Here is a 24,371-nt window from a genome sequence, read left to right as displayed (position 1 = left end):
ATACTCCTTTCCCAATTTGGAACCAGTCTGCTGTTCCATGTCTGGTTCTAACTGTTGCTTCTTGACCTGCATACAGGTTTCTCAAGAGGCAGGTATGGTGGTCTAGTATCCCATCTCTTTAAAAATTTTCCAGTTTGTTGTGATTTACATAGTCAAAGGCGTTAGCATAGTCAATGGTGCAGAAGTGGATATTTTTCTGGAATTCTCTTGCTTTTTCTATGATCCAGCAGACATTGGCAATTTGACCTCTGGTTCCTGTGCCTTTCTAAATCAGATACCAACGTTTAAATTACCTATTTTATTTTACATCTGGCAAAAACCAGTTACAAATTTGGTAGTAAGGAGAAGGGCGTCATCTGGTGGCCAACGCCAAAAATGTCACAGTGGTTTTATGACTATAGCGAGTGGGAGTGGGGAGGGGGAGAAGGGTAGGGCAAAGTCCTCAGGGGAAAGGAGGAAAGGAAAACACACAGGATCACCTTTGGAGAAAAGCCCCTGAAATTGTGAGAGGGCAAAGATGAAACTATTCACCAGGTATTTGAATTGCTGCAATCACAGGGCACTGTTGAGCTGCCTTAACTGGGAAAAGAACAGAAGGAAAACAAACAAATCTGGTGAGGCCACCTGCCAGCAGTTGGTTAAGGCCTGCTGGGAGGTACAGGCAAAACTTGGTCTTGTGTTATAATAATATAGCCTCAGTGTGCTGTGTACTTGATTCAGTCTTCATGTACACACACACACACTTAAAAACAAAAGCCTTTCTCTCAAATGCTGCAAGGTTCTTATAAGCTACACACTCTAATCATGACTAGAATTTTAAAATGCATGACTTTAAGCTCTGAAGATATTTACAGATATCTCTAATTTTAATTTCTATGGACTTTGGGTCATCATTTTTTTCTTCCCCATTTTTGAATAAGTGATTAATATGTAGATTTTAATACAGTATTAAATTATCTCATTAACTATTTTACTAAAAATCCTTGGTTGCCCTGACATCATGCATGCATTTATTACTTGGCCTAGAATGCATACTGGTATCTCACATATTCGGTTTCTGAATAATTTTCTAAGGTGTTTACTCATATATATGAGGGATACATATAGTCTGACTTAAGCAGATGCTTCTATAGCTTCTATTTCTTGGCTGGATGAAATTGTATTCTCAGTAAAGTCTTCTTTAGCATGAATATTTCTTGAAAGTAATTTTTTTTAAGCTAATATTGAGTACTTACTAGATGCCAGGCCTTGTTCTAAATGTTAATTTAATTCCTCTGAAGAATCCTGTGACATGTACGCTCTTGTTATTCTGTTACCCTTATTTTGTTGTGTGGAAACCAAGGCACAGAGAGGTTAGTTAACTTGCTAAAGGTTACACAGCTGGAAAATGATCATGCTGATTTTTTTGTTTCCAGCTAGCCTGGCTCAGAGTCAAATTTCTAACCAATACACAATATCTCTCTCTGAGTCAAGAAAACACGTGGTTGATGTTGATGCCATTGCATGATTTTATGATACTCCTTTAAGTAACCATTCTGATGCCTAGTGACCATACCTTGGATATTCCCCGAGTGAGGAGAGGACCAGTTTTAACATTTCAGAATGTTTTGTTTCACACAGGCCAAAATTTCAAGAAACATTCTACTCTTCACATTAACACATTATTAACTGTGGCCTGTTAATTTTTTAAATAACCAGTTATAAAATCTCAAATTTCTATAATTTTTCATAAATATTTGGGACCGTTATTTTCTTTTCACACACAAAATTCTAACTATCAATTCACATTTCTGTTTATTCTCTTTATCATTCAGGGAGTATCACAGTTTGGGTAGCCTTAAGCACATGTGAATCATTTCTTCACCAGGTTTGGGTAGAAAGTATTGTTATTTTTTTTTTAAAAAATCAAATTCTGGCTTTTGACCCAAAGATTCTAAAATAGAATTTTGCTGTTTTCAGTGCATTTGATGAGGTGCTGAACATAATACCAATACTTGTATAAACTTCAATGAAAGTCTTGTCAGTTAACCTTACTCTGCAAGTCCATGAACTAGCCCAGATTTTATTCTGTAAACAGAGAGACCACATGGCATTTTCCTAAAACAGCAAGAAACTTGGATAATGCCAATGGAACTTCATTCAGTGTGTAAGAAAGCATTTATTTTAAACATAGGTGTAATAAAGATCTTTCCTTTGTGTACTTTTGGGTTCACAGTTTTCACCACTAAACAAATGCAAAATCCTTTCTTTGTGCTTTGTGTGTGTGAGTAAGAAAGTATTCCATGGAATTTAAAAAATCAAATTTAAGTACAAATGTGTTTATTAAAATTTTGAAACAATTGTTTAAGAAAGGATAATATTAGAAACTTGCTTGTCCAAATAGCATTTTCTTCAGTAGGTCAAAATGTGTTAAGAATATTTAGAGGAGAAAACCCACACAGGACAGCAGGCCTAAAAAGTGCAAGTGCCAACAACTTTTAGAAAAGAGTTTGAACTAAAGAGAAAATGCAGGGCAGTTAGGATTTGGTGCTTTGACTGCCATCACCCAGGTTCAATCCCTGGATGGGAAACTGAGATCCTGCAAGACATGTGGTGCAGCCAAAATGGAAAAAATAAAATTAAATAAAGAGGGAAAAGTAAGAACATTTTCTTAAAAGGTTAAGGAGAGGAAATGAGGAAAATAGGGACAGACACAGTAGATGTATATTATGGAACCAAAAACACAGCAATGGGAATGACAGGAAAAATGAATAATTAGAAAATAGGTCATACCAAAGTAAAGATTAGTTGACTGAAAAAGAGAAATACATTGAAGACTTAGATGGGAAGGAGATAAATCAGCCAGCGGCGAGAGAAGCCCCAGACCAGGAGTGGTGTTCCCAAATGCCTTCAGCTGTCAAGTTATAAATCTCTGGCAGGCTGGCGAAATGAGGTGAGATTGTACTTATGCATTTCCTCAACTATAACATTGCTCAAACTATCGCTACCCAGGGATTCCTTTTCACTAAAGTGCAATTATACCCCCAAAAGTGTTGATATATGCTGGTAATTTTCAACCCTGGCCAAGTATCAGAATTGTCTGTTAAATTTATATATTCCATGGAATGATATGAGAAGTGAAAGTGAAAAAAAGTCGCTCAGTTGTGTCCGACTCTTTGCGACCCCATGGACTGTAGCCTACCAGGCTCTTCCGTCCATTGGATTTTCGAGGCAAGAATTGAACCCGGGTCTCCCGCATTGTAGGCAGATGCTTTACCATCTGAGCCACCAAGGAAGTCCATTATCATTATGGAATGATATGCATAAATATAAATATATATATTCCTGAACTCTAGTATTTTGACTGAGTTTGTGATGGGTGGTTCTGGGCATTTTATATTTTTAGAAGATGTTTGGTTAACATCACTGTTTTATTTGTTGAAATATTTAATGTATCCACTTAGCCACAACTTGCTTGCAAGGTTTTAATTTGTAGGGTCTTGGTCACATAAATGGGGTTCTGTGATGCTAGGTTCACTTGGAGGATGAGTTCCAGGTGACCCATTCTCTTCCAAGCCACAGGACCAAGTAACACCTGGCTCCTAGAGGAGGATACATTTTTAACATAAATCTATATGTGTATACCCTTTAAATATTTCTATTATGACAGTCATGACTTTTTGAGTCAATGTCATTGAGAAAAGTTTAGAAAAGAAGAAATTGGGAAAAGCGAATAAGAAAAAAGGAACTATATTGTACCTTCATGAATTAAAAAGCACATGCAGATTTCATGTTTACATATGAACTCTGACTTCATACTTTTCCTCTGTAATGTTTGACATTTCTTCCTAGCTAAGTCTCCTTTATAAGGTGCAGGTTCATAGTGGGAGAGGGTGTTGAAAGGCAAGAGTCTAAAAACTCTCAATTTGGGGCAGAAAAATGTAACCCCACCTAATTATTTTAGAAGTGATATAAACTCTGTGCCATGCAGAGCTTTCCTGCCCTCTCCTGGGTCTTTCCTCTCCATTACTGGGTCTCTTTTAGCTTTTTGCCTTAGTCTGATGTTATAGTGTAAGGCCATATTCTCATTCTAAGTCTCACCAATAGACATTTATCTATTAACCAGGATTGGGGTCGGGGTGGGAGGGAGAAGTCTTTTTCTTTTTCAATTTAACTAGAGTGACTCTTACTGTGGAAATTTTCAAAAGCTGCAACTGGAAACTAAAGAGAAACCTTTTGATTGAGAAGTCCTTTTCAAACCATATTCAGATCCAATTCTGTTCTATGTTGCTTAAAAAGAAACAACAACAACAACAAAAAAACAGGGACTAGCCTGTCCATAACCCTCTGTAATCTAATCAAAAGCCTCCCAGGTGAGGGCCCTGTAGGCTTAGAAATGACCTTAATCAAGTATTAGCCCCATCCTACGATTAATCCCCAACTCTACAAAACATCCGGAGAAGGCAATGGCACCCCACTCCAGTGCTCTTGCATGGAAAATCCCATGGATGGAGGAGCCTGGTAGGCTGCAGTCCATGGGGTCTCGAAGAGTCCGACTCGACTGAGCGACTTCACTTTCACTTTTCACTTTCATGCATTGGAGAAGGAAATGGCAACCCACTCCAGTGTTCTTGCCTGGAGAATCCCAAGGACGGTGGAGCCTGGTGGGCTGCCATCTATGGGGTCTCACATAGTTGGACACGACTAAACGACTGTAGCAGCAGCAACAGCTACAGAACATGTTTTCTTGTCTCTAAAACTGAAGAAGGTTGAGAAAGGATTAATGGAAAAGAGAAAGGAACTTTTAAGAATTGAAGCCCAATCAGACAGGTGCAGAAGGCCAGGAAGAGGGTCCAGGGGCAACTGATTACTGAAGCCTATCTTTAAGTTCCTTCTCTCCCATGTATTTGCCGAAAAAGAAGTCACGCAGTACATGTTTGAATGGAGAAATTTGCAATTGTTTTTCTATTTTTTTACTCTTTCCATACACAGCAGTTTTAGTACCAGAGCCTCTTCATGGCCAGGCTTATGGTTCGTCTCATTAAAATGCGGCCTTTAAAATTGAAACATTAAAAGAATTGAAAGGGAAAGTCCCATCACCTATAATTCTATGTTCCTTTACATATTATTTTCACATTCCCCAAGGAACCATTATCTAATTTATTAGTTTTGCTTGCTCATGCTCAGTCGTGTCCGACTCTGCGACCTCATGGACTGTAGCCCGCCAGGCTCCTATGTCCATGGGATTTCCCAGGCAAGAATGCTGGAGTGCGTTGCCATTTGCTCCTCCAGGGGATCTTCTCCATTCAGGGATGGAACCCGCGTCTCCCGCATTGGCAGACTGATTCTTTACCACTGAGCCACCTGGGAAGCCTTAATTTGTTAGTTACCGAGCTATGATTGAAGGCAGAAGTGGAGGACGAGATGGTTGGATAGGATCACCGACTCAATGGACATGAATTCCAGAAAGTTCAGGGAGATGGTGAAGGTCGCAAAGAGTCGGACACGACTGAGTGACTGAACAACAACAACAAAAAGTTATGCAAAGGAAATTTGAAGTGGAGCTCTTTGCTCCATGTCCTTGAGCTGATAAGAAAACACTCCACTTGCGAATAGGCACAGGAAAAAAGTGCAAGACAAAAGAGAAACTAATGCTTTCGTTTCATTGAAGGCCACCTCCCCTGCCAGGAGCTCACTGAAGACCGAGGTTTCCTGACCAATGAAAACACTGAAATGTTAATACCCCCCCTTCTTGCCCCACCCCCTGATGACCTAATTTGGAAAAGCCACCTGATCGTGTTGTTTTCAATCAGGTCCGCTTGAATGCTATTTAAGGGCACTGTCAAAGCCTTTGAGTTATTGCGACAGCAACCATGTCTGGTCGTGGGAAGGGTGGCAAAGGCCTCGGCAAGGGGGGTGCTAAGCGCCATCGCAAAGTCTTGCGGGACAACATTCAGGGTATTACTAAGCCAGCTATCCGGCGTCTGGCTCGTCGTGGAGGCGTCAAACGTATCTCTGGTCTTATCTACGAAGAGACTCGTGGGGTGCTGAAAGTGTTTCTGGAAAATGTGATCCGGGACGCGGTCACCTATACGGAGCACGCTAAGCGCAAGACTGTTACCGCCATGGATGTGGTCTACGCGCTCAAACGTCAGGGCCGTACCCTTTACGGTTTTGGTGGTTGAGCAAAACATCTAGCTTGAAACCTGTAGAAAAACTAAAGGCCCTTTTCAGGGCCGCCCAAATGTTCGCTAAAGAGCTGTTGGACGTTACTGAAATGTGAGTAAGGAGGTATTTTGTGTGAAAGAGAGCTGCTTTAATGCAGTTTACTTCTGAGGGGTTGGGAAGTGTGACTTTTTCATAATGGAAATAGGATTTTAGGCGCGGTAAAACAACCACCTTTGAAGATACTTGAAGCCTTTAAGTTTTGTGCATTCCGATGTCCAGCCTTCAAACTGGTTGGCGGGCGGTTTTAATGAACAAAGCTTCGCATTACCGCCCACACAATACATAGCTATGTAAATGAGGGCTCTTTGCGAACAAGCTTTCATTGGCCGATTATCACCGTGGTGAAAAAAACCCCCTGCGTTACAAAGCTGGTTTCCTGTTAGCCAAGGCATAGAGCTTCCATAACGGTGCCCGGAACAATCCAATTTATACCCGGCTCTTATGGGCGCTGGAACAAAGGCACAGAGTGGTCTAACCGGTTCCGCACAGGTTCGAGTAGTGCTTGGCAGCCGGCCCACTGCTGGGTGGGATGAAGCCAGCCTCCTTTTCCTCTGCAGTGAGTCTCCGGTACAGAAAATGGGCTCAACTGCCTTTTTCGGCAAGTGAAGAATTTTCCTTCACTATCCCAACTCCGTAAAACTGGCCACTTTACCCAAAGTTCCGAGCTGTGGCTGAGTCTATACAAATCGAAACTATTGTGTGTAGTTATTTTCCATACAGGAAATAATTTTTCTTCAGAGGTCCGATTATACAAATGAATTCAGACAGTATATGTCCTAGTGAATCATCTGTAGAACATGGCTGTGTGTGAAACTGCTTAAATTACATAGTTTTGCATTGACTTCGTTCTAAGTCGCCCCAAATACCAAGGCCCCAAACAAGATAAACAGTATAAATGTATTATTTACGAGGATCTTTAAATAAGGCTAAATTACAAATTAGGTAAAAACAAACTAAATTGTTGAAAGTGAAAAAGATGCTTTTCCTAATACAAGCAGGTTTGGAATTTAAAGGTTACATTGAGCCTCCAACATCTCCATGCATCGTTTAACATTTTTCAGCCTGTGTAGGGCAATATGAACAAGACTCACTCTCTTCACTGACAACCACAATTATATTGACTATATTACAAAATCAAATTTTAATATATGTGCTTAACATACAGAAAATAATCTAACTGCTTTCATGGTAACGAAGACAAAAATGTCAATATTCTTGCAAATTGTACAACGAAAACGTTTGATTTACACAAAATCACAGTGGAAAGATGTTTAATACGTTAAAAAAAAAAAAAAAAACACAAAACTTCCCACTAACCCAAATCGAGACCTTTGTTTCCGTATATTAACCCCTTTCCGTATATTAACCCCTGTTAAGTCCATGGATATGGAGTTCAGAACCCTTATACAGAATGATACATAAAAGTACATACTGGAGTAGAATTAGGGGAAGAAAAAAACAAAACGTGGTAAAACATAGTTGAGGCATGGGGCAGATCTCCACTCAGAGACTAGGCCTAAACTTTAAACGTAGTAGCTTTTGAAGAGGAATTCTCTAGTGGTGCAGATGGTAAAGAATATGCCTGCTAATGCAAGATTCCTGGGTTTGATCCCTGCATCGGGAAGATCCTCTTAGAGAATGGCTGCCCCCTCCAGTATTCTAAGAGCATTTGAGAACTTAAGGAATGTGCCCTGATTTTGTTAGGATGGACAATTCTCTGGAATTGGACAGTACCCATGCTAAAGTATCTGTACTGTATGTTCAATAAGATACATTTCACCACATTACAGGTTCATTTATCAAATACTTAGAACCAGTAGTCTTCCAGACACTTATGGAAACGATGTTACACCCTCCTAAAATCACTTAGGTGGCTCTGAAAAGAGCCTTTGGATTCTATGAAATCTGGTGAAGAAATGTTACTTCTTGGTTGTTGCTTTCCTAGTATTAGTTTTCTGCAGGGTCAGCTTAGGATTCCCAGTTTTGGGCTTTCCTGCCCTGGCCTTCACTGGACTCTTCCCGTTGTTTGTCTTTGCTTCTTTTAGCTTTCCGCCCGTTCCTAGCAGCTTTCTGAGCCGCCGTGGCCCTCGGCTTCTTAGCTCTTTTGTTGGCTTTACCATTCTTCGGAGACTTTGAATCTCTGGATAAGGCCAGCTTCCTATTCTTCGCAGCAGCAGGTTTTTTGACTTTTCCCTTACAAAGCTCAGGAACAGCCTTCTTGCTGAGCTTGAAAGAGCCGGACGCACCGATACCCCTAGTCTGTACCAGGATTCCCTTGCTCACCAGGCCTTTGAGACCCAGCTTAATGTGACTGTTATTTTTCTCCACATCGTAACCTGCGGCTGATAGTGCTTTTTTCAGCGCAGTCAAGGACATGCCAGCTCTCTCCTGGGAGACCGAAAGTGCCTCAGTAATCAACTTGGACACTGATGCGCTTGCTGTCTTCCGATTTACACCCGTCAAGCCAACTGGCTTCTTTACCCGCTTCCTCGCTTGAGGTTTGTCCATGGAAGCCGGAACCTGGACGGCTGGAGCGGCAGGCGCCGTCTCGGACATAACAGCAAAGAAAAACAGAACATATCATTCTGCCAGTACTCGCTAAAGTGTCGCTGGTTGTAGGGGAGGAGACCCTCAGGGCCTTATATAGGGCAGGGCGCGCTGTGATTGGTTCATCGCTCAGGCACCGCCCCCGCCCCTTGGGGGAGGAGCATTTGTGTTTGTTTCACTTCCAAAAATTGAATAGCTCAAAAATCTCTTGCACGGAATTGCCCAGGTTCTACTGCTGAATAATCCATAGAGATACAGATTTCAGATGCCTTTTCAGTTTTTAATGAAAAATGACTCTGTATGCCAAAGCTATTCAATAAAGCTCTCAATTGTCACCACAATTTAAAGAGAAGAACAAAACTTCCTCTTTTCCTTATAACTATAAAAGTAATTTTAAACGAAAGACTTATCTCATGTTTCCTGAGTGGTTTTCCATATGGTTGGCTTCCAGTCGGTGGAAAAAATAAGTTATTCACACCTTTATTCTAGTTGAAAATTATTTATGTGCATGAGGGAAGTAACACAGATATCTTAGAAGTCTCACTGCAGACTTGAAAGATGCTTTTAGAATTGTTGAAAAAACTTCAGGGTACCACCTTATTTGGGCAAACACAATCTAGTAAACCATGATCTACAGGCATGTGGATTGTTTGTGACTAAAATAACTTCTCAGTCTCTACAGCTTGATAGCAGACCCTCAAGCATGAAGTAAATAATATGGATCTCACGCATGATATCTGCTTGGCCAAAATCAGGTCCCCTTGTGGCTGGCGTCCTAAACTGAGTTTTGTTTCTGGTTTCATTAGTTGAAACCTTACCCCTATGTCCACCCCCATCTCTTTGACACTTCACTGTAAAAAAAAAACAAAAAACCCTCAAGGAAACAGATACAATCCCTCCCCTTAATATAAAATGTGAGGCAGGAACCCTGATATGAAGAGCTCCTTGGAAACCACAGACCCAGATCTCTAAAAGGACTGGCCTGGCATTTGTGTCTACAGAGCTGTGGGGAAAGAATGACTACGATAATGTAATACTTCTTCTTCTGAAATACTTCAGAAGAAATCAGATGGTGAGACTTGCAAACTTCTAATTGCAAAGTAAAATAGAAAAATCTCTTTCACTCTCTTTGCTTCACATCCATGCACCCACATGTGCACATACACACAAACATCTGAAACAAAAACTCTGAAAACAATGCTACCTTAAGGGTTCTCTGATATATTTTAATCGTTTATTTTATTTTATTTTTTAAAAATGCTAGTTGTAAATCATGAGATTGATTTCACAGCCTACTAATACATTCTGACCCTTTGAAAATTTTTTCTCCTTAGATTACAGCTTACTGAGGACTCTCTTTTAACGTGTATTTGGTTTCCCTGAACTTTGGTGATCCCTTAGAGGTTGTGCCATTAATTGTCAGTGATTTAGGGTTGGGTTATGGAATGGACAGAATATATCATTGCTGTAAAAATAACAAAGAATGGAATTTTAAAAAATTCTTAGATTCCATAATTTAATATCCATAGAAAAAAGATTCATATTTTGCATTATAAATCTAAAATATACCATAAAAACAAGCTCACACATATATACAGTATATATGTGAGAATCGTTGTCCCACATATTTTTCCCTCAAATAGTAAAAAATGTAGGAATTTATTTTATATATGAGGAACCTGAGTCACAGAAAAGTCACATAACTTGCCTAAAGTCTTAGAGCTAGTGAGCAGGAAAGCTGGGACTTTATTTCAAGAAGTCTATCTTCAAAAGGCTCTGCTTCTCCCATCTCACTCTTAGTCTTCTCAGGCTACTCAAACAAAATAGACTGGTGGCATAAACAATAGAAATTTATTTCTTCACAGCTCTGGAGGCTAGGAAAGGCCAGGGTGCCAGCATGGTCAGGTTCCGGTGACACCTCTTTTCCTATCCTATAGACGGCTGCCTTCTTACTGTGTCCTTATACAGTCTTTCTTTAGTGCATGCGCACCAGAAGAGTGATGGCTCCCTCTTTCTCTTCTTGTGAGACCTGGAATCCTATTGGATTAGGGACCCATCTTTATGACCTCTTTAACCTAAATTACCTCCTAAAAGCTCTGTCTCCAAATATAGTTAACAAAAGGGGTTAGGGTCTTAGTAAATTAATTTGGAGAGGGGCAGTGCATAAGTCAATCCATAGCCACACTTTTCTCATGTACTGGTTAGGAGGCTTATATGAAACAATGTAGGTAAAAGCAGTTTTAGTTACACAGGGCCAAACATGGTTCATTATTCCAGCATTGTCCTGGACAGAGGAGGCACCTGATAAATAGTTGTTTCTTGATCTTAACCTAAGATCCTACCTACTTATTCTTTACACGGTGATTTCCCATGGAATGATTGCAGGCACGTCCATTATTTTACAGCAGTTTATTTTTTATGGGGTCATGGCTAATAAAAGCATGGGAAAAAATACTGCCTCTATTCATAATAAAGGAAATTACAGTTCAATTTTTTTTTAATCTATCTGGTTAACAATGCTTTAAAAGTGTTCTCAGTAAAAATGACAGCTATGAAAACAAGAATTTTTAAATTATACTGGGATTATAAACTGGCACAGTCCTTCTGAAAGGCAATTTGACAATGTATATATTAAGAACATTAAAAAATGATTTTACCTTGGGATTTAGTATTCTACTTCCAGAAGTCTATTCTAAGGAAATAAATATTTAAACAGAGATTTACATACAAAGAAGTGTGGCCTATATGATTTATAATGCATAAAAATGGAACACAATCTAAATAGCCAGTAACAGAGGACTACTTGCATAAGTAATAATATACCCATTAAAAAATGTGTTTCTAGGCATATTACCTAGAAAACTCGATATATGTACATACATAGCATGATACTTAAATTTGGTTTTTAAATGACATATTTTTATAGGTGAATCTCATATATGTTCATATTTATATATTCATAGGTCTTATATACATATAGAAAAGAGATACTAAGATTTAATTTTCTGTTATGTATTTTTCTTCTTGCAAATTTCTCAAATAGCCATTTAAAATTTTTATACTCAAAATAAATGCCTTAGCCAGGTTCTCATTGATTTTTCTATGATTGTTGAAAATATCTTTTATCTGCTTCTGGTATCAGTCATTTTCATTGACTTATTTTTGAGATATAATAAAGTCCAGCGGTGACCAGTAGTGGGAAAATACTTTTCTAAAGCCCATTTGCTCCTCCTGTAAAAAGAAAGATTGATTGATTAATTCACTTCTATAATTCATCAAATATCTGATACTGACTCAGAACAACAATAATCACAATGGCTAATGTTCTTTGGGTGTCTGTTCTGTGCTGGGCAGTGCTCTAACCACTTTATAGGTACCAATGGATTTATTCTTGCACAAGCTTCTGAGGTACCTATAATGGTACTCCGTGGTTTATAGTTGAGGAAATTAAGGCTTGGAGAGATTGAGTTTCCCAGGTGGGACAGCTGTTGGATGGTGTGCCATCCTCTACAGTAAACCCAAACCCTCCAATGCTTAAGTCTGTGTGCACTTGTAAATAAAAGATGAGCATGATCTAGTTAGTGTCCAGTAAGTCAGGTTTGAGTTCAGTCTTGAAGGGCGGGTACTCATTTATCAGGTGAGGAAAGAGTGTTAGGGCTTTTCACAAAGGAGACATAGTGACAAAGGCCAGGCGATGCGGATTTTCGAGGGTGAGGTGCTTTGTGGTGAGCCTTGTGGAACCGCTTATGAGGAATGAGGAAGGCGCTTGCATGACAACAGGTTGATGAGTTCCAGCTTGTTATTCCCACATTAAGTAGTTTTAACAGTTCCCAGAAGCCTCCCTTCTCTCAGATGCTCGTCCCTCTGGGCTGCTGGCAGATGAAGTCATTCCCCACTTTTCAATAAGCCAAATCAAGCATCTAATGGAAATATACCCAAATGCTTAGTCTCTTTCTTGGGTTGTTACAAAGTTCATTTTCCAACTCCTCTTTGGGTGCTAGAAGAAGAGACAAGTACTCGAGACACTTCAAAAGTAGATCGTATAGGACTTTGATTTCTCGTCTTTTTCTCATTCCTGGGTCTTCCTCCAAGAGCTGGGTAAGCACTTTGCAACTAACATTTTATTGTTTGAGAATAAACTGAGTTAACAGAGGAAAGCACTTAGACTAGTAGCTGGCTCATACTAAGTGCTACACTAGTATTAGCTACTCTTATTATATTGAACATTTTAATGAGTGCTAATGTACAAATTATATCTACTGATCCTCTTGATTCCCCTGTTTTACATTTTCCCTTTCAATAGCACTAATTCCTTTCTCATATTCTATATAATTACTTATTGTAACTATTGCTTGTTGCCTATCTTCCCTAGCTGAGATGTAAGCTCCAAGAGGACAGTGACTGTCTTTTTCCAAGAGATCATCACTGAAGATGGCTCCTTAGCCTCTAAATGAACAAGAACCAGAGGATGGTCCATAGAGCCAAAGGAGAAAGGGAAGGAACCCTTCCTTAGACCATCCTGTCTACATTCAACTCTGTCTACAGTGCTACTCTGTCTACATTCCTTCTGTGGTAGAAATATCAAAGAGGGAGTTCTAGCATATGTGGGAGGCTAAAAACCAAGAAAAACAAAGCACGTGCAAATCTGACTGCAGTATAGAACATGAGAGAAAGAGACCACCGACAGAGGGCAGGGGGAAGAGCCCATCAAATTGTGTTTCATGTCAGTAAATGTAAGTATGTCATTAGACATTTGACCAAACCCATAAAACCTACAACATCAAGAATGAATCCTAAGGTCAACTACAGACTGTGGGTGATCATGCTGTTGTGTCAATATAAGCTCATCCTTGGTTGGTTAAAATGTATATATATACCATTCTGATGAGTGATGTTGATAATGGGCAAGGCTACATGTGTGTGTGTGTGTGTGGTGGGGGAGGTAGGGGATATTTTAGAAATCTCTGTACCTCCTTCTCAATTTTGTTGTAAACCAAAACTATCTAAAAATATCTCATAAAAATATGAATGCAGGAAAAAAAAATCCAATCCACTCACACTATTTATGTCTAGAATTGATGGAGTCAGGCTCAGTCTCGAATGTTTAGAGTCAAAGATACTGAGCACTTTCCAGAACCTCCAAAAAACTTTCACCCTGATGCTCGCTGGTATCCTTGACTCACCTTGGAGGCTAGCAGGCATTCTTCCTTTCAAGATCTCAGAACTTGCATCATCTCTGTAGAATTCTTAAATATGTAATTGTATTTATTTCTTTCAATTTTAAAAAATATATGTATTTCAGTGCACTAAAGCCAAAATGCATGTGTTGAAAAATCTAGTGAGTAACATTTATCATCTGAACTGTTCATGCAAATCCAGCAATAAAAAGGGCACATTTAAATCTTTGATGTTTTTATATCTTGTCCTACAACTGAGATAAGATCTATTATATTAGGGAAAAAAGTGAAAAGAAAATAAAGAAAAACAAAGAAGAAGAGGAGTAGAGGAGAGAAAAAAGAAAATGAGAATAAGGTTTTATCTTTATTGCTTTTGAAGCCAATTCTTTTACTGTTCGAGAACTTGGGCTGAAAGTGATAAGATCAAGGTTTTACCCCAGTATCTCCTCCTCTATCTATGTCAGTTTCCTCACAGAATGAGACAAGCCTCAGCATTTTTGTTCCTTCATCTCTCTGAGCCTGCAGCTGGGACATCTAACACCATGAATACCCATAGAAAGACAAAACTAGCTCTTTCTATTAATTACAATACAAATTGCTTATTAGATGATAAGGTTATGTGAGTCTTTAAATAAGCAAATCAAAGCCTCATTTTCCTCTCTCAGAACTGAGGTGGGACAATAAGAAAGTTGCTGATTCTCCAAATTTCTTTTTCCTAATTTACAATAGGCTGCAGTCCATGGGGTCGCTGAGGGTCAGACACGACTGAGCGACTTCACTTTCACTTTTCACTTTCATGCATTGGAGAAGGAAATGGCAACCCACTCCAGTGTTCTTGCCTGGAGAATCCCAGGGACTGGGGAGCCTGGTGGGCTGCCGTCTATGGGGTCACACAGAGTCGGACACGACTGAAGTGACTTAGCATAGCATAGCATAGTACCTGAGGATACATCAAGCTGATTTTCAGAGTCCAAAAAGATTAATCAGAGTCTAGGCAACTGTGTATTTGACCCAATTTATTTTTATGCTTAGTCATCCAGGATTGCACAAGGTGAAAGTTTGGAAAAGCTAACTCATTTTAAATGCTTTTGAATTTAGGTCTGTTGGACTGCAAAGTACTGAATCTATACATCTTTACAAATCTGGAAGTTTCAAGACAAATGACAGCTATCATTCTTTATGTCCTTAGGTATATGCTTAGGGACCTAATCAAATATAAATGGAGAAAGAAAATGCATGTTCGTTCAACTTGTTGGGCCAATGTAAATTCAGTGGAATCCACTGGCAATCTTTTCATATTGCTTTTGAAATTCCTATCAAGGTCTTCAGTCATAAGCTGCCTTAGTTCCCTTTAGGATGTAAAGAAGGATATAAGTGAAACTTGTCAAACATCACACAAAAAGTGAGTACCTACTATGGGCCAGGCACTCTTCAAAGTGTGTTCTATGCATTAAACGTGTTTGGTTTTTTTTCATTAAAGGTCTTTGATCGTCACAAACATCTAGAAGGTACGTGCTATCACTATCATCCTCAAGATAGAGAAGAAGCACAGAGAGATTAATGGCTTGCATCAGTCTTACAGCTAATAGTTGGCAAGCTGGGAGTTAAATTTGGAGGTTCTGTCTCCAGGGGCTACACTTTAGTCATCAGGGAGCAATACTGTGCTGTCACTTTACTGGCATCATATCATTTCTAGGACAAATATTTTAACTTGTCATTTCATTTAATCCTCACCCTATCTTCATAAGTAGGTAATTATTATCACCCCACAGGCTCAGAATAGTAGGTCTGTCAAACAGTAATTCAAAGTTGTTCTATTAATTATTAGCACACTGTTTACTTGTGTATAAGGTATGTCAAACAATAGATTATTTCATCCAAAAAGGTCAAAAAAGATGTCTATATAATAGAAAGAAGGAACAAAATGCCTGCAGACTGTCCATGAACAGGATATCATGTTTGTACATTATTTTCAGTAGGAAAGAGTTCACTGTGGACAATCTGTTCTTACATAGATCAAAGAGGATTTAAAAATAATGATGATTCTCTATAAATTCTCAAGATTGGCTATGAAGCATAATGTGACAGGCTGCCTCTGTGTAATATATTCCACCAACTCTCAATCAGTATTTTCATTTTAGATAGGCTATATCTTCACCATTTCCAGCATCAAAGTCTATCAACTTCCCCACTTTGATCAAGACTCTTATTGTCAGTTGTAGTGGGTTTTAGTCTCCTCTTTGGAACATTTTGTCATCTGCACATTAAACAGAGGAGGAGAACAAAAAGTTCATGAGGGCAATCACATATATAATAAGAAATATTTGAAAACTCTTTAATCTTCAAGTACTTAATTGATAGGTCTTAAATAGAAGAAATAGAAATAGAGGAAAACAATAGAATGGGAAAGACTAGAGATCTCTTCGAACAAAGCTAGTGGAGGTGATGGAATTCCAGTTGAGCTATTTCAAATTCTAAAAGACGATGCTGTGAAAGTGCTGCATTCAATATGCCAGCAAATTTGGAAAACTAGCAGGGGCCACAGGACTGGGAAAGGTTAGTTTTCATTCCAATCCCAAAGAAAGGCAATGCCAAAGAATGCTCAAACTACTGCACAATTGCACTCATCTCACACGCTAGCAAAGTAATGCTCAAATGTCTCCAAGCCAGGCTTCAACAGTATGTGAACCATGAACTTCCAGATATTCAAGTTGGATTTAGAAAAGGCAGAGGAACCAGAGATCAAATTGCCAACATTGCTGGATCATCAAAAAAGCAAGAGAGTTCCAGAAAAACATCTACATCTGCTTTATTGACTGCCAAAGCCTTTCCACAATAAACTGTGGAAAATTCTTCAAGAGATGGGATACCAGACCACCTGACCTGCCTCTTGAGAAATCTGTATGCAGTTCAAGAAACAACAGTTAGAACTGGACATGGAACAACAGACTTGTTCCAAATAGGAAAAGGCGTACGTCATGGCTGTATATTGTCACCTTGCTTATTTAACTTCTATGCAGAGTACATCATGAGAAACGCTGGGCTGGAAGAAGCACAAGCTGGAATCAAGATTGCCAGGAGAAATATCAATAACGTCAGATATGCAGATGATACTACCCTTATGGCAGAAAGTGAAGAAGAACTAAAGAGCCTCTTGATGAAAGTGAAAGAGAGTGAAAAAGTAGGCTTAAAACTCAACATTCAGAAAATGAAGATCATGGCATCCATTCCCATCACTTCATGGCAAATAGATGGGGAAACAATGGAAACAGTGACAGACTTTATTTTTTGGGCTCCAAAATCACCACAGATGGTGACTGCAGCCATGAAATTGAAAGACATTTGCTCTTTGGAAGAAAAGTTATGACCAACCTAGCTGCTAACTGCTGCTGCTAAGTCACTTCAGTCGTGTCTGACTCAGTGTGACCCCATAGACGGCAGCCACCAGGCTCCTCCATCCCTGGGATTCTCCAGGCAAGAACACTGGAGTGGGTTGCCATTTCCTTCTCCAATGCATGAAAGGGAAAAGTGAAAGTGAAGTCGCTCAGTCGTGTCCGACTCTTAGCGACCCCATGGACTGCAGCCTACCAGGCTCCTCCATCCATGGGATTTTCCAGGCAAAGTACTGGAGTGGGGTGTGACCAACCTAGACAGCTTATTAAAAGCAGAGACATTACTTTGCCAACAAAGGTCCATCTAGTCAAAGCTATGGTTTTTCCAGTAGTCATGTATGGATGTAAGAGTTGGACTATAAAGAAAGCTGAGCACCGAAGTATTGATGCTTTTGAATTGTGGTGTTGGAGAAGACTCTTGAGAGTTCCTTGGACTCCAAGGAGATCCAACCAGTCCATCCTAAAGGGAAGCAGTCTTGAATATTCATTGGAAGGACTGATGCTGAAGCTGAAACTCCAGTACTTTGGCCACCTGATGCAAAGAACTGACTCATTTGAAAAGACCCTGATGCTGGGAAAGATTGAAGGCAGAAGGAGAAGGGGATGACAGAGGATGAGATGGTTGGGTGGCATCACTGACTCAATGGACGAGTTTGAGTAAGCTCCTGGAGTTGGTGATGGACAGGGAGGCCTGGTGTGCTGCAGTCTATGGGGTCACAGAGAATTGGACATGAACGAGCGACTGAACTGAACTAAACTGAACTGAAAATAGAAGAACAGTTCTCAAAGATCATTTTCATGGAATTAAGTTAAATAAGTGTCATTTTTTCTAATTGCAGTTTTAACTACTTAAGCCATACTCAGAAATAGATTATGGAGTACACAGTCTTTTGTTCAAGAACGTTTAGTCAAGGTACAGAGGACTACGTTCTAAGGATTTAAAATTATTTTCAAATACTTGTGAGTCCTCATTCTCTCAGTAATGATCCCGTGTACTGAAGCTGGCCAGGCTCCTCTGTCCATGGAATTTTCCAGGCAGGAATACTGGAGTGAGTTACCATTTCCTCCTTCAGGAGATCTTCCCAACCCATGACTCAAACCCATGTCTCATGTGACTCCCGCCTTGGCAGGCACTGCAGCACCTGGGAAAGCCAAACACAGAGAGTCTTCTAATACTTGGGAAGAACAAATCTGAAATCTAATCATTGATAAAACAGATAATGGAGAAAAGGTCAAAGAGTAACACAAAAGGAAGAAGAAGGAAAAAGCGATCTATTCTAGATCTCATCTGGATCTGTAGAATCTTCAGAGGAAAACTTCCTACCTCCAAAATTCTGAAAATCTTTTAGTAAGCCTCCAGATTCACTTTCCAATGAGAGTGTATATCCAAGTGGTAAAATTCTAAATGTGTTTACTATGTGAAAAAAATAATCCATTTGTCCTGAAGCTTAAAAACACTCATAGTTTAAAATACTGGAAATGGCCTTTTCTAGCATTATTAAGGGCTTCCGTGTGGCTCAGGTGGTAAAAGGAATCTGCCTGCAACTCAGGATACCTGGGTTGGGAATATCCCCTGGAGGAGGGCATGGCAACCCACTCCAGTATTCTTGCCTGGAGAATCGCCATGAACAGAGGAGACTGGTGGACTATAGTCCATGGGGTTGCAAAGAGTCAGACATGACTAAGCAAAGCATAGCATTGTTAAAAGTTGACATTTTTTAAAAATGTCTCTTTTAATACAACTTTTAATTTTATATTAGATAGAGGTGTGTCTGTTGAAGTCTTCGTGTAGACTGCATTTATTTTATATATGACAAATGTAGCTAACATTAGTTTCAGGAAACATCTGATAATTGAAACATGTCAAGTGAAGAAAAAACAAGTCACATGGAATTTTCAGTACAATTTCAAATGATAAGAGTTTGAGACTACTCAGATGTAGATCATATTATCATTATTATTTTGGTTAGAAGTAAAATTTTGGTATAGTAAAAAATAAAATTTTTATAGTAAAAATTAAATCTTTTGGGTAATTATACTTTAAATTATTTGTATTATCTCCTTAGCAGTTAGTGGGTCATATAGATTGATATGTTCTAATATTTTATCTATGATCTCATTTTTTATTATTTAAAAGGATTACAGATATTCCCAGGTTGTAAAAAAAAAAATCCATATATTTTGAAACAATAACATGAAATTGGCTTGTTAATGTTCACTGTCCCACCTTTATGGTTTTTCAAGTTATACTAATTGGAGATAAGGCAAGATTCAATCACTTGTTACGTCTTTGAGCTAATCAACATTTTTGTAAAATCTGAACTAGTTTGTGCTTGCTGTTGGAGTTATTTTTGGCTACATGACTATAAAGTCTGTGGGTGGTTTTACCAACAGTTATGAGAGATTTGGATAGTCAATTTTTATTGAGGGGATGGTTGATAAATATAATTATAAATTCAAAGTTTTTAACAGCAGCTTTAAGGTGCATTTACTTTATTAGCATAAATAAGACAGCACATATTAAATTGAATTTACTACATTAATGCGTGCTTCCCCGGTGGTTCAGATGGTAAAAATCTGCCTGCAATGCAGGAGACCCAGGTTTGATTCCTGGATAAGGATGATACCCTGGAGAGGGGAATGGCAACCCATTCCAGTATTTTTGCCTGGGGAATTCCATGGACAGAGGAGCCACGGGATCGCAAGAAGTCAGACACAACTGAGTGACTTACACACACATGTCACCTGAATGAACAATAACAACTTCCCATTAAATGAATAGACCAAACATAGCCATTGTCTGTGTATAGATTTGTGTTTCTCTGTAGCTATAGTACTTGGTTAGAGTCAGAGCTGTTTGTATTAACAACAGCCCTTTTAGGAAGCAGGCAATTGTATTCCCTCACAGGCATAAAGAAACTGGGAGGCCATTCAAAACCTTCCTTGTTCTCTGGGCTCACATGTATCTTTTACTTACACCCTTTACAAATTTAAAGTGCCAAAAACAAGCATACCTATTCCCATTCTCCGAAGGCATCTATATGCTCTCTAACCTATTAATCTATGATCATTCTCAACTGTGTAAAAATAAAAGGCTTGCACAGTTCTAATTGTTTTTAGTGATGTGTATTTTGTACTCTCCAATTTAGAAATTGCTCAGGTATCCAAAGATTAGGCATTCATTTACTCAATTTAATACCACCTAAATTTTGTAGTATCTATAAACTTTGAATTCACGATTTAAGTTGACACACTGATTCAATATGATTTGTAATCTTATAAAAAATAATTCCATTTTAAAAGTGACATTACCTATCCACTTTATCACTATCTTGTGATAATTTAGTTCAATGCATGGTTAACATAATGTAGAATTTTAAATAAATAGATGTTAACTCATCTAATCACTAAACCGAGTTGAAGTAACTTAGCAAATTTAAATTAGCTCTTTTTTTTTGAAAGAAAATAATCCCTAAACTTGTGTTAACTAGAATATTATGGTAACATTACTTTTACATTATGACAATAATAAATAAAAAGACATAGATCCATTTTGTAAAGCAAAATTTTAAGCCAGTAAATTTATCCAAAAAGTTATATTAGAAATATTTGATTTTTTCCTATAGAATTACATGCCATGTATTAAAATATTTAAGTTGTTTGAAGATAGTGGAGTAGTTCTGTTTCTTATCTCATAACTTGTTAACAATCACCACTAATTAAATCCAGTTAAACTTTGTATTTTTTTGCCTGAGTAACCACTTAAGATGTAGCCACATTTAAAGAATCAGGAGAATTTGATTTTCCTCTTATTTTAAATTGATGTGTTTAGCCTTTATATAAGCTATTTAAAATTTGAGTTTACATTATAATTTTTAAAATTTCCTGCTGAAGTAGATAATTTCTTTAAAATTATTTGTATTCATAAAGCTTTAAGATTCTCAATTACCCGTACAATTTTTAGAGGAGCTAATTGTGAAATGTAACAAAAATTAAAGATATTTAATTTAAAAACAGCACAGAGATTTAAGTATGTTAATCGGTTAAACAAATGTGATTATGATTAGAAATGCCTTGGGGAACACCATCGCTCAGAATATGAGTAAAGTCTCTCATATCCTTCAAAGGTTGGTAGGAAATTCTAGTTTCCAGGACCACATCCCTCACAATGAACTCTTTAAGGATTGTAAACTATTAAATGTTTGTTTTAAAACAGGTATTGGAAGTGCTCTCTCTCTTTTTTAACGTAATTCAATAGCTCTATTTATAATAGCATATTTCTTCTCTCTCCTCTCTAACTTTACTTAAAGAAGAGACAATTTATTATTATTATTATTTTTGAATTACTGAATCATAAACTTTTGAGGCTTCAGGATACCAAGACAGGCCAATTCCATGAAGAAGATTCTATTTCCTTGTTTTTTTTTTCCTTCAGTTTTCTGTTGGGTCTACAACTTTATTAAGGTAAAAAGTTTTAGGTGGCCATTTTATATTTACATTATTTTTGAAGCAGGAATATTGCTTTTGCAGATAAAAACAATTATTTGGACTCGTATTGAGTAATCACAGAAACAGTTTTGAAAGAAACTCTGATTTTTAGTTAAAAGAACACACAGTATATAGACACAAAACACCAAATACAGTGGATCCCATCAAAGGCTAGAAAGATAAACACCAGCTTCCTGATCCTGTGTTCTCAATTGCCAGAGATTATATAAGAATCCTCAAACAACCCCCAAAAGATTAAGAAATGAACCAAATTCGACCTTGTGCTTTGCCACCAATTAGGTGACTCAGGGGTGAAGAATCCACCTATAATGCAAGAGACTTGGCAGGAGCCTCAGGTTCAATATCTGGGTCCGGAAGATTCCTTGGAGAAGCAAATGGCAACCCACTCCAGTATTTTTGCCTGGAAATCCCATGGAGAAAGGACCCTGGCAGTCTAGAGCTCATGAGGTCACGAAGAGTTGGACACAACTTGGCGACTCAACAGTAACAAAATCTCTTACTGTGCATGGGCGATCAGTTGCTCAGGCTCAGTCCTTCAGTCAATTTTCCAGGCAAGAATACTGGAGTGGGTGGCCATTTCCTACTCCAAGAAGATCCACAAGATCCAGGGGATCTTCTTGATCCAGGGATGGTTGCATCTCCTCCAGAGGCAGGTGGAGTGAATTCTTTACCACTGTGCCAATCACTTAATGATCTAATCATAAAACCACTAATGTGTATCCAATCTAAACACCAAATCAAGAAGCAAACTGGGCAAAAATAAATTTCAGCATGCAGCCAAGGGAAGAGAAACAGGAAACTCAAAAGTGCCCAGGGCTAGACGAGGTATATATTCAGGTCACATTTCTATTGATTCCTAAGGTAGGACTCAGGTAAACAATGTCTCGGTGGACTTTTCAGAAATAAACTGTCAAGTGTTAATGATTAGCCAGCCTGCTCTTGTACTGAAGAGAAATCAAGCAAGAATTACTTCATCCAACAAAGACAAACCAGAATTTATATGTGAGGAAAACAGGAAGAGAACGAAATAAAAATCTTGTAGGCAGCCTGGGTTTTTTGAACCTATGTTTGAACCTAATTTTCAAACCCATGTTTGAACCTATTTTGGGTAAACAGATTAGGCAGTGAGGAGAGGTTGGTCTGATTTGGATCCTCAAGCATGGGGCAGGCTAACTAGAGGTATAGAAAAAAAATCCTATGACAGCTGTTAAGGGACTTGGAAACATAGTTTGAGGAGCTGGTGTGAAAAGCATATGCCATTGACCTATATTTACACTTATACGTTATTTAGGCCGGGGCTGCACATCATTTTTTAGCATACCTTCCAGGTTAGGCAGCCAGTGATTGTGGAGCTGTTCCAACGGAGGCCTGACTAGCAAGCGTCAGACAGGCCTCTGTATTTTTCTTAGGTGTCAGAGAAAACTGAACACTGAAGAACACAGGGTTTTTGTTTCCTTTGTAGCAGATTTTATGCCTTTAGTCTACTCACCTTTTTTAGAGAATGGAAACGTTACTCCGAGGTGCGCTCTTCCCCTCCCTCAACCCGTCCCGCCCAGCGACTGCCTGGTTTGGGAATTTTGTGTGCTTCACACTGTATGCTAAATCCAATTGCAGCCCTTTTCCTCAGCCCGCCTAGTTTCCCCGCTTTCCATTACTAGTCCTCAGTTCAGCTGTAATGGAGACTTGTCGAATTGCAAGCCTCTTAAACTGATATTACAATACACCAGCCCCCTTTTCAGTTTTTTATAATTTCTCATTCAGATTAACGTACTAGTTCCGTCAGTCCTTAGGCCCATTAATGAAAATCTATCGTACATAGATTACAGCTCTCTCTGTGCACACGTGGGTGGCTCTTAAAAGAGCCTTTGGGGTTAGGTGTAAAGACGCTTACTTGGCAAGTTTACTTGGAGCTGGTGTACTTGGTGACAGCCTTGGTACCCTCGGACACGGCGTGTTTGGCCAACTCCCCGGGCAACAGCAGGCGCACAGCCGTCTGGATCTCCCTGGAGGTGATGGTTGAGCGCTTGTTGTAATGCGCCAGGCGCGATGCCTCGCCCGCAATACGCTCGAAGATGTCGTTGACGAAGGAGTTCATGATGCCCATGGCCTTGGACGAGATGCCAGTGTCCGGGTGGACCTGCTTCAGCACCTTGTACACATACACAGAATAGCTCTCCTTGCGGCTGCGCTTGCGCTTCTTCCCATCTTTCTTCTGGGCCTTGGTCACTGCCTTCTTGGAGCCCTTTTTCGGGGCAGGAGCGGACTTGGCTGGCTCAGGCATTTTAAAACCTGAAAACAAGAAAAATAAATGGAAAATAGGAAGCGGATTTCTGCTACTTATAGGGCCTTTATGCTAATGAGGGATGCAGAGCGTGTCTTAGTTAATTGGAAGATAAACAGCAAGGTTGTCATCTATGGGCAGAACTATGCAAATAAGGTATGGAAATTCAGCTTTACTATTGGCTATTTCGCTGAGTCTCGTTAATAACCAATCAAACAACCGGATTTACTCCCCAGGAAATGCCTATAAAAGCAGCAG

General features: G+C 39.0%; 3 protein-coding genes across 3 annotated transcripts; 1 reads left to right on the top strand and 2 right to left on the bottom strand.

Moving 5' to 3' along the window:
* Positions 1-5,837: 5,837 nt before the first annotated feature.
* LOC147347560 (histone H1t-like) lies at positions 5,838-9,968 on the bottom strand. The gene is given in 2 exon segments (XM_086369892.1): positions 5,838-8,226; positions 8,228-9,968. Coding segments are annotated over 2 exon segments (636 nt in total). The 5' UTR covers positions 8,764-9,968; the 3' UTR covers positions 5,838-8,126.
* On the top strand, positions 5,853-6,196 carry LOC147347561 (histone H4). The gene has a single exon (XM_086369910.1). The coding sequence runs from the start codon at positions 5,853-5,855 to the stop codon at positions 6,162-6,164; it is 312 nt and encodes a 103-aa protein (XP_086226036.1). The 3' UTR covers positions 6,165-6,196.
* Positions 9,969-11,148: 1,180 nt separating the features above from the next.
* LOC147347559 (histone H2B type 1-C/E/F/G/I) lies at positions 11,149-24,143 on the bottom strand. Its single transcript, XM_086369901.1, has 2 exons — positions 23,724-24,143; positions 11,149-11,985 (listed from the first exon to the last, which is right to left on the bottom strand). The coding sequence occupies exon 1, from the start codon at positions 24,111-24,113 to the stop codon at positions 23,733-23,735; it is 381 nt and encodes a 126-aa protein (XP_086226027.1). The 5' UTR covers positions 24,114-24,143; the 3' UTR covers positions 11,149-11,985; positions 23,724-23,732.
* Between the last annotated feature and the right edge of the window lie 228 nt (positions 24,144-24,371).

The sequence above is a fragment of the Bos grunniens genome, chromosome 23 (assembly GCF_055505025.1).
Source record: "Bos grunniens cultivar Pamir isolate PY7600 chromosome 23, Bosgru_T2T1.0, whole genome shotgun sequence".
In the NCBI taxonomy this organism is placed as follows: Eukaryota; Metazoa; Chordata; class Mammalia; order Artiodactyla; family Bovidae; genus Bos; species Bos grunniens.
The sequence above is the reverse complement of the archived record's forward strand: the minus strand, read 5'-3'. Positions and strand labels throughout refer to the sequence as shown.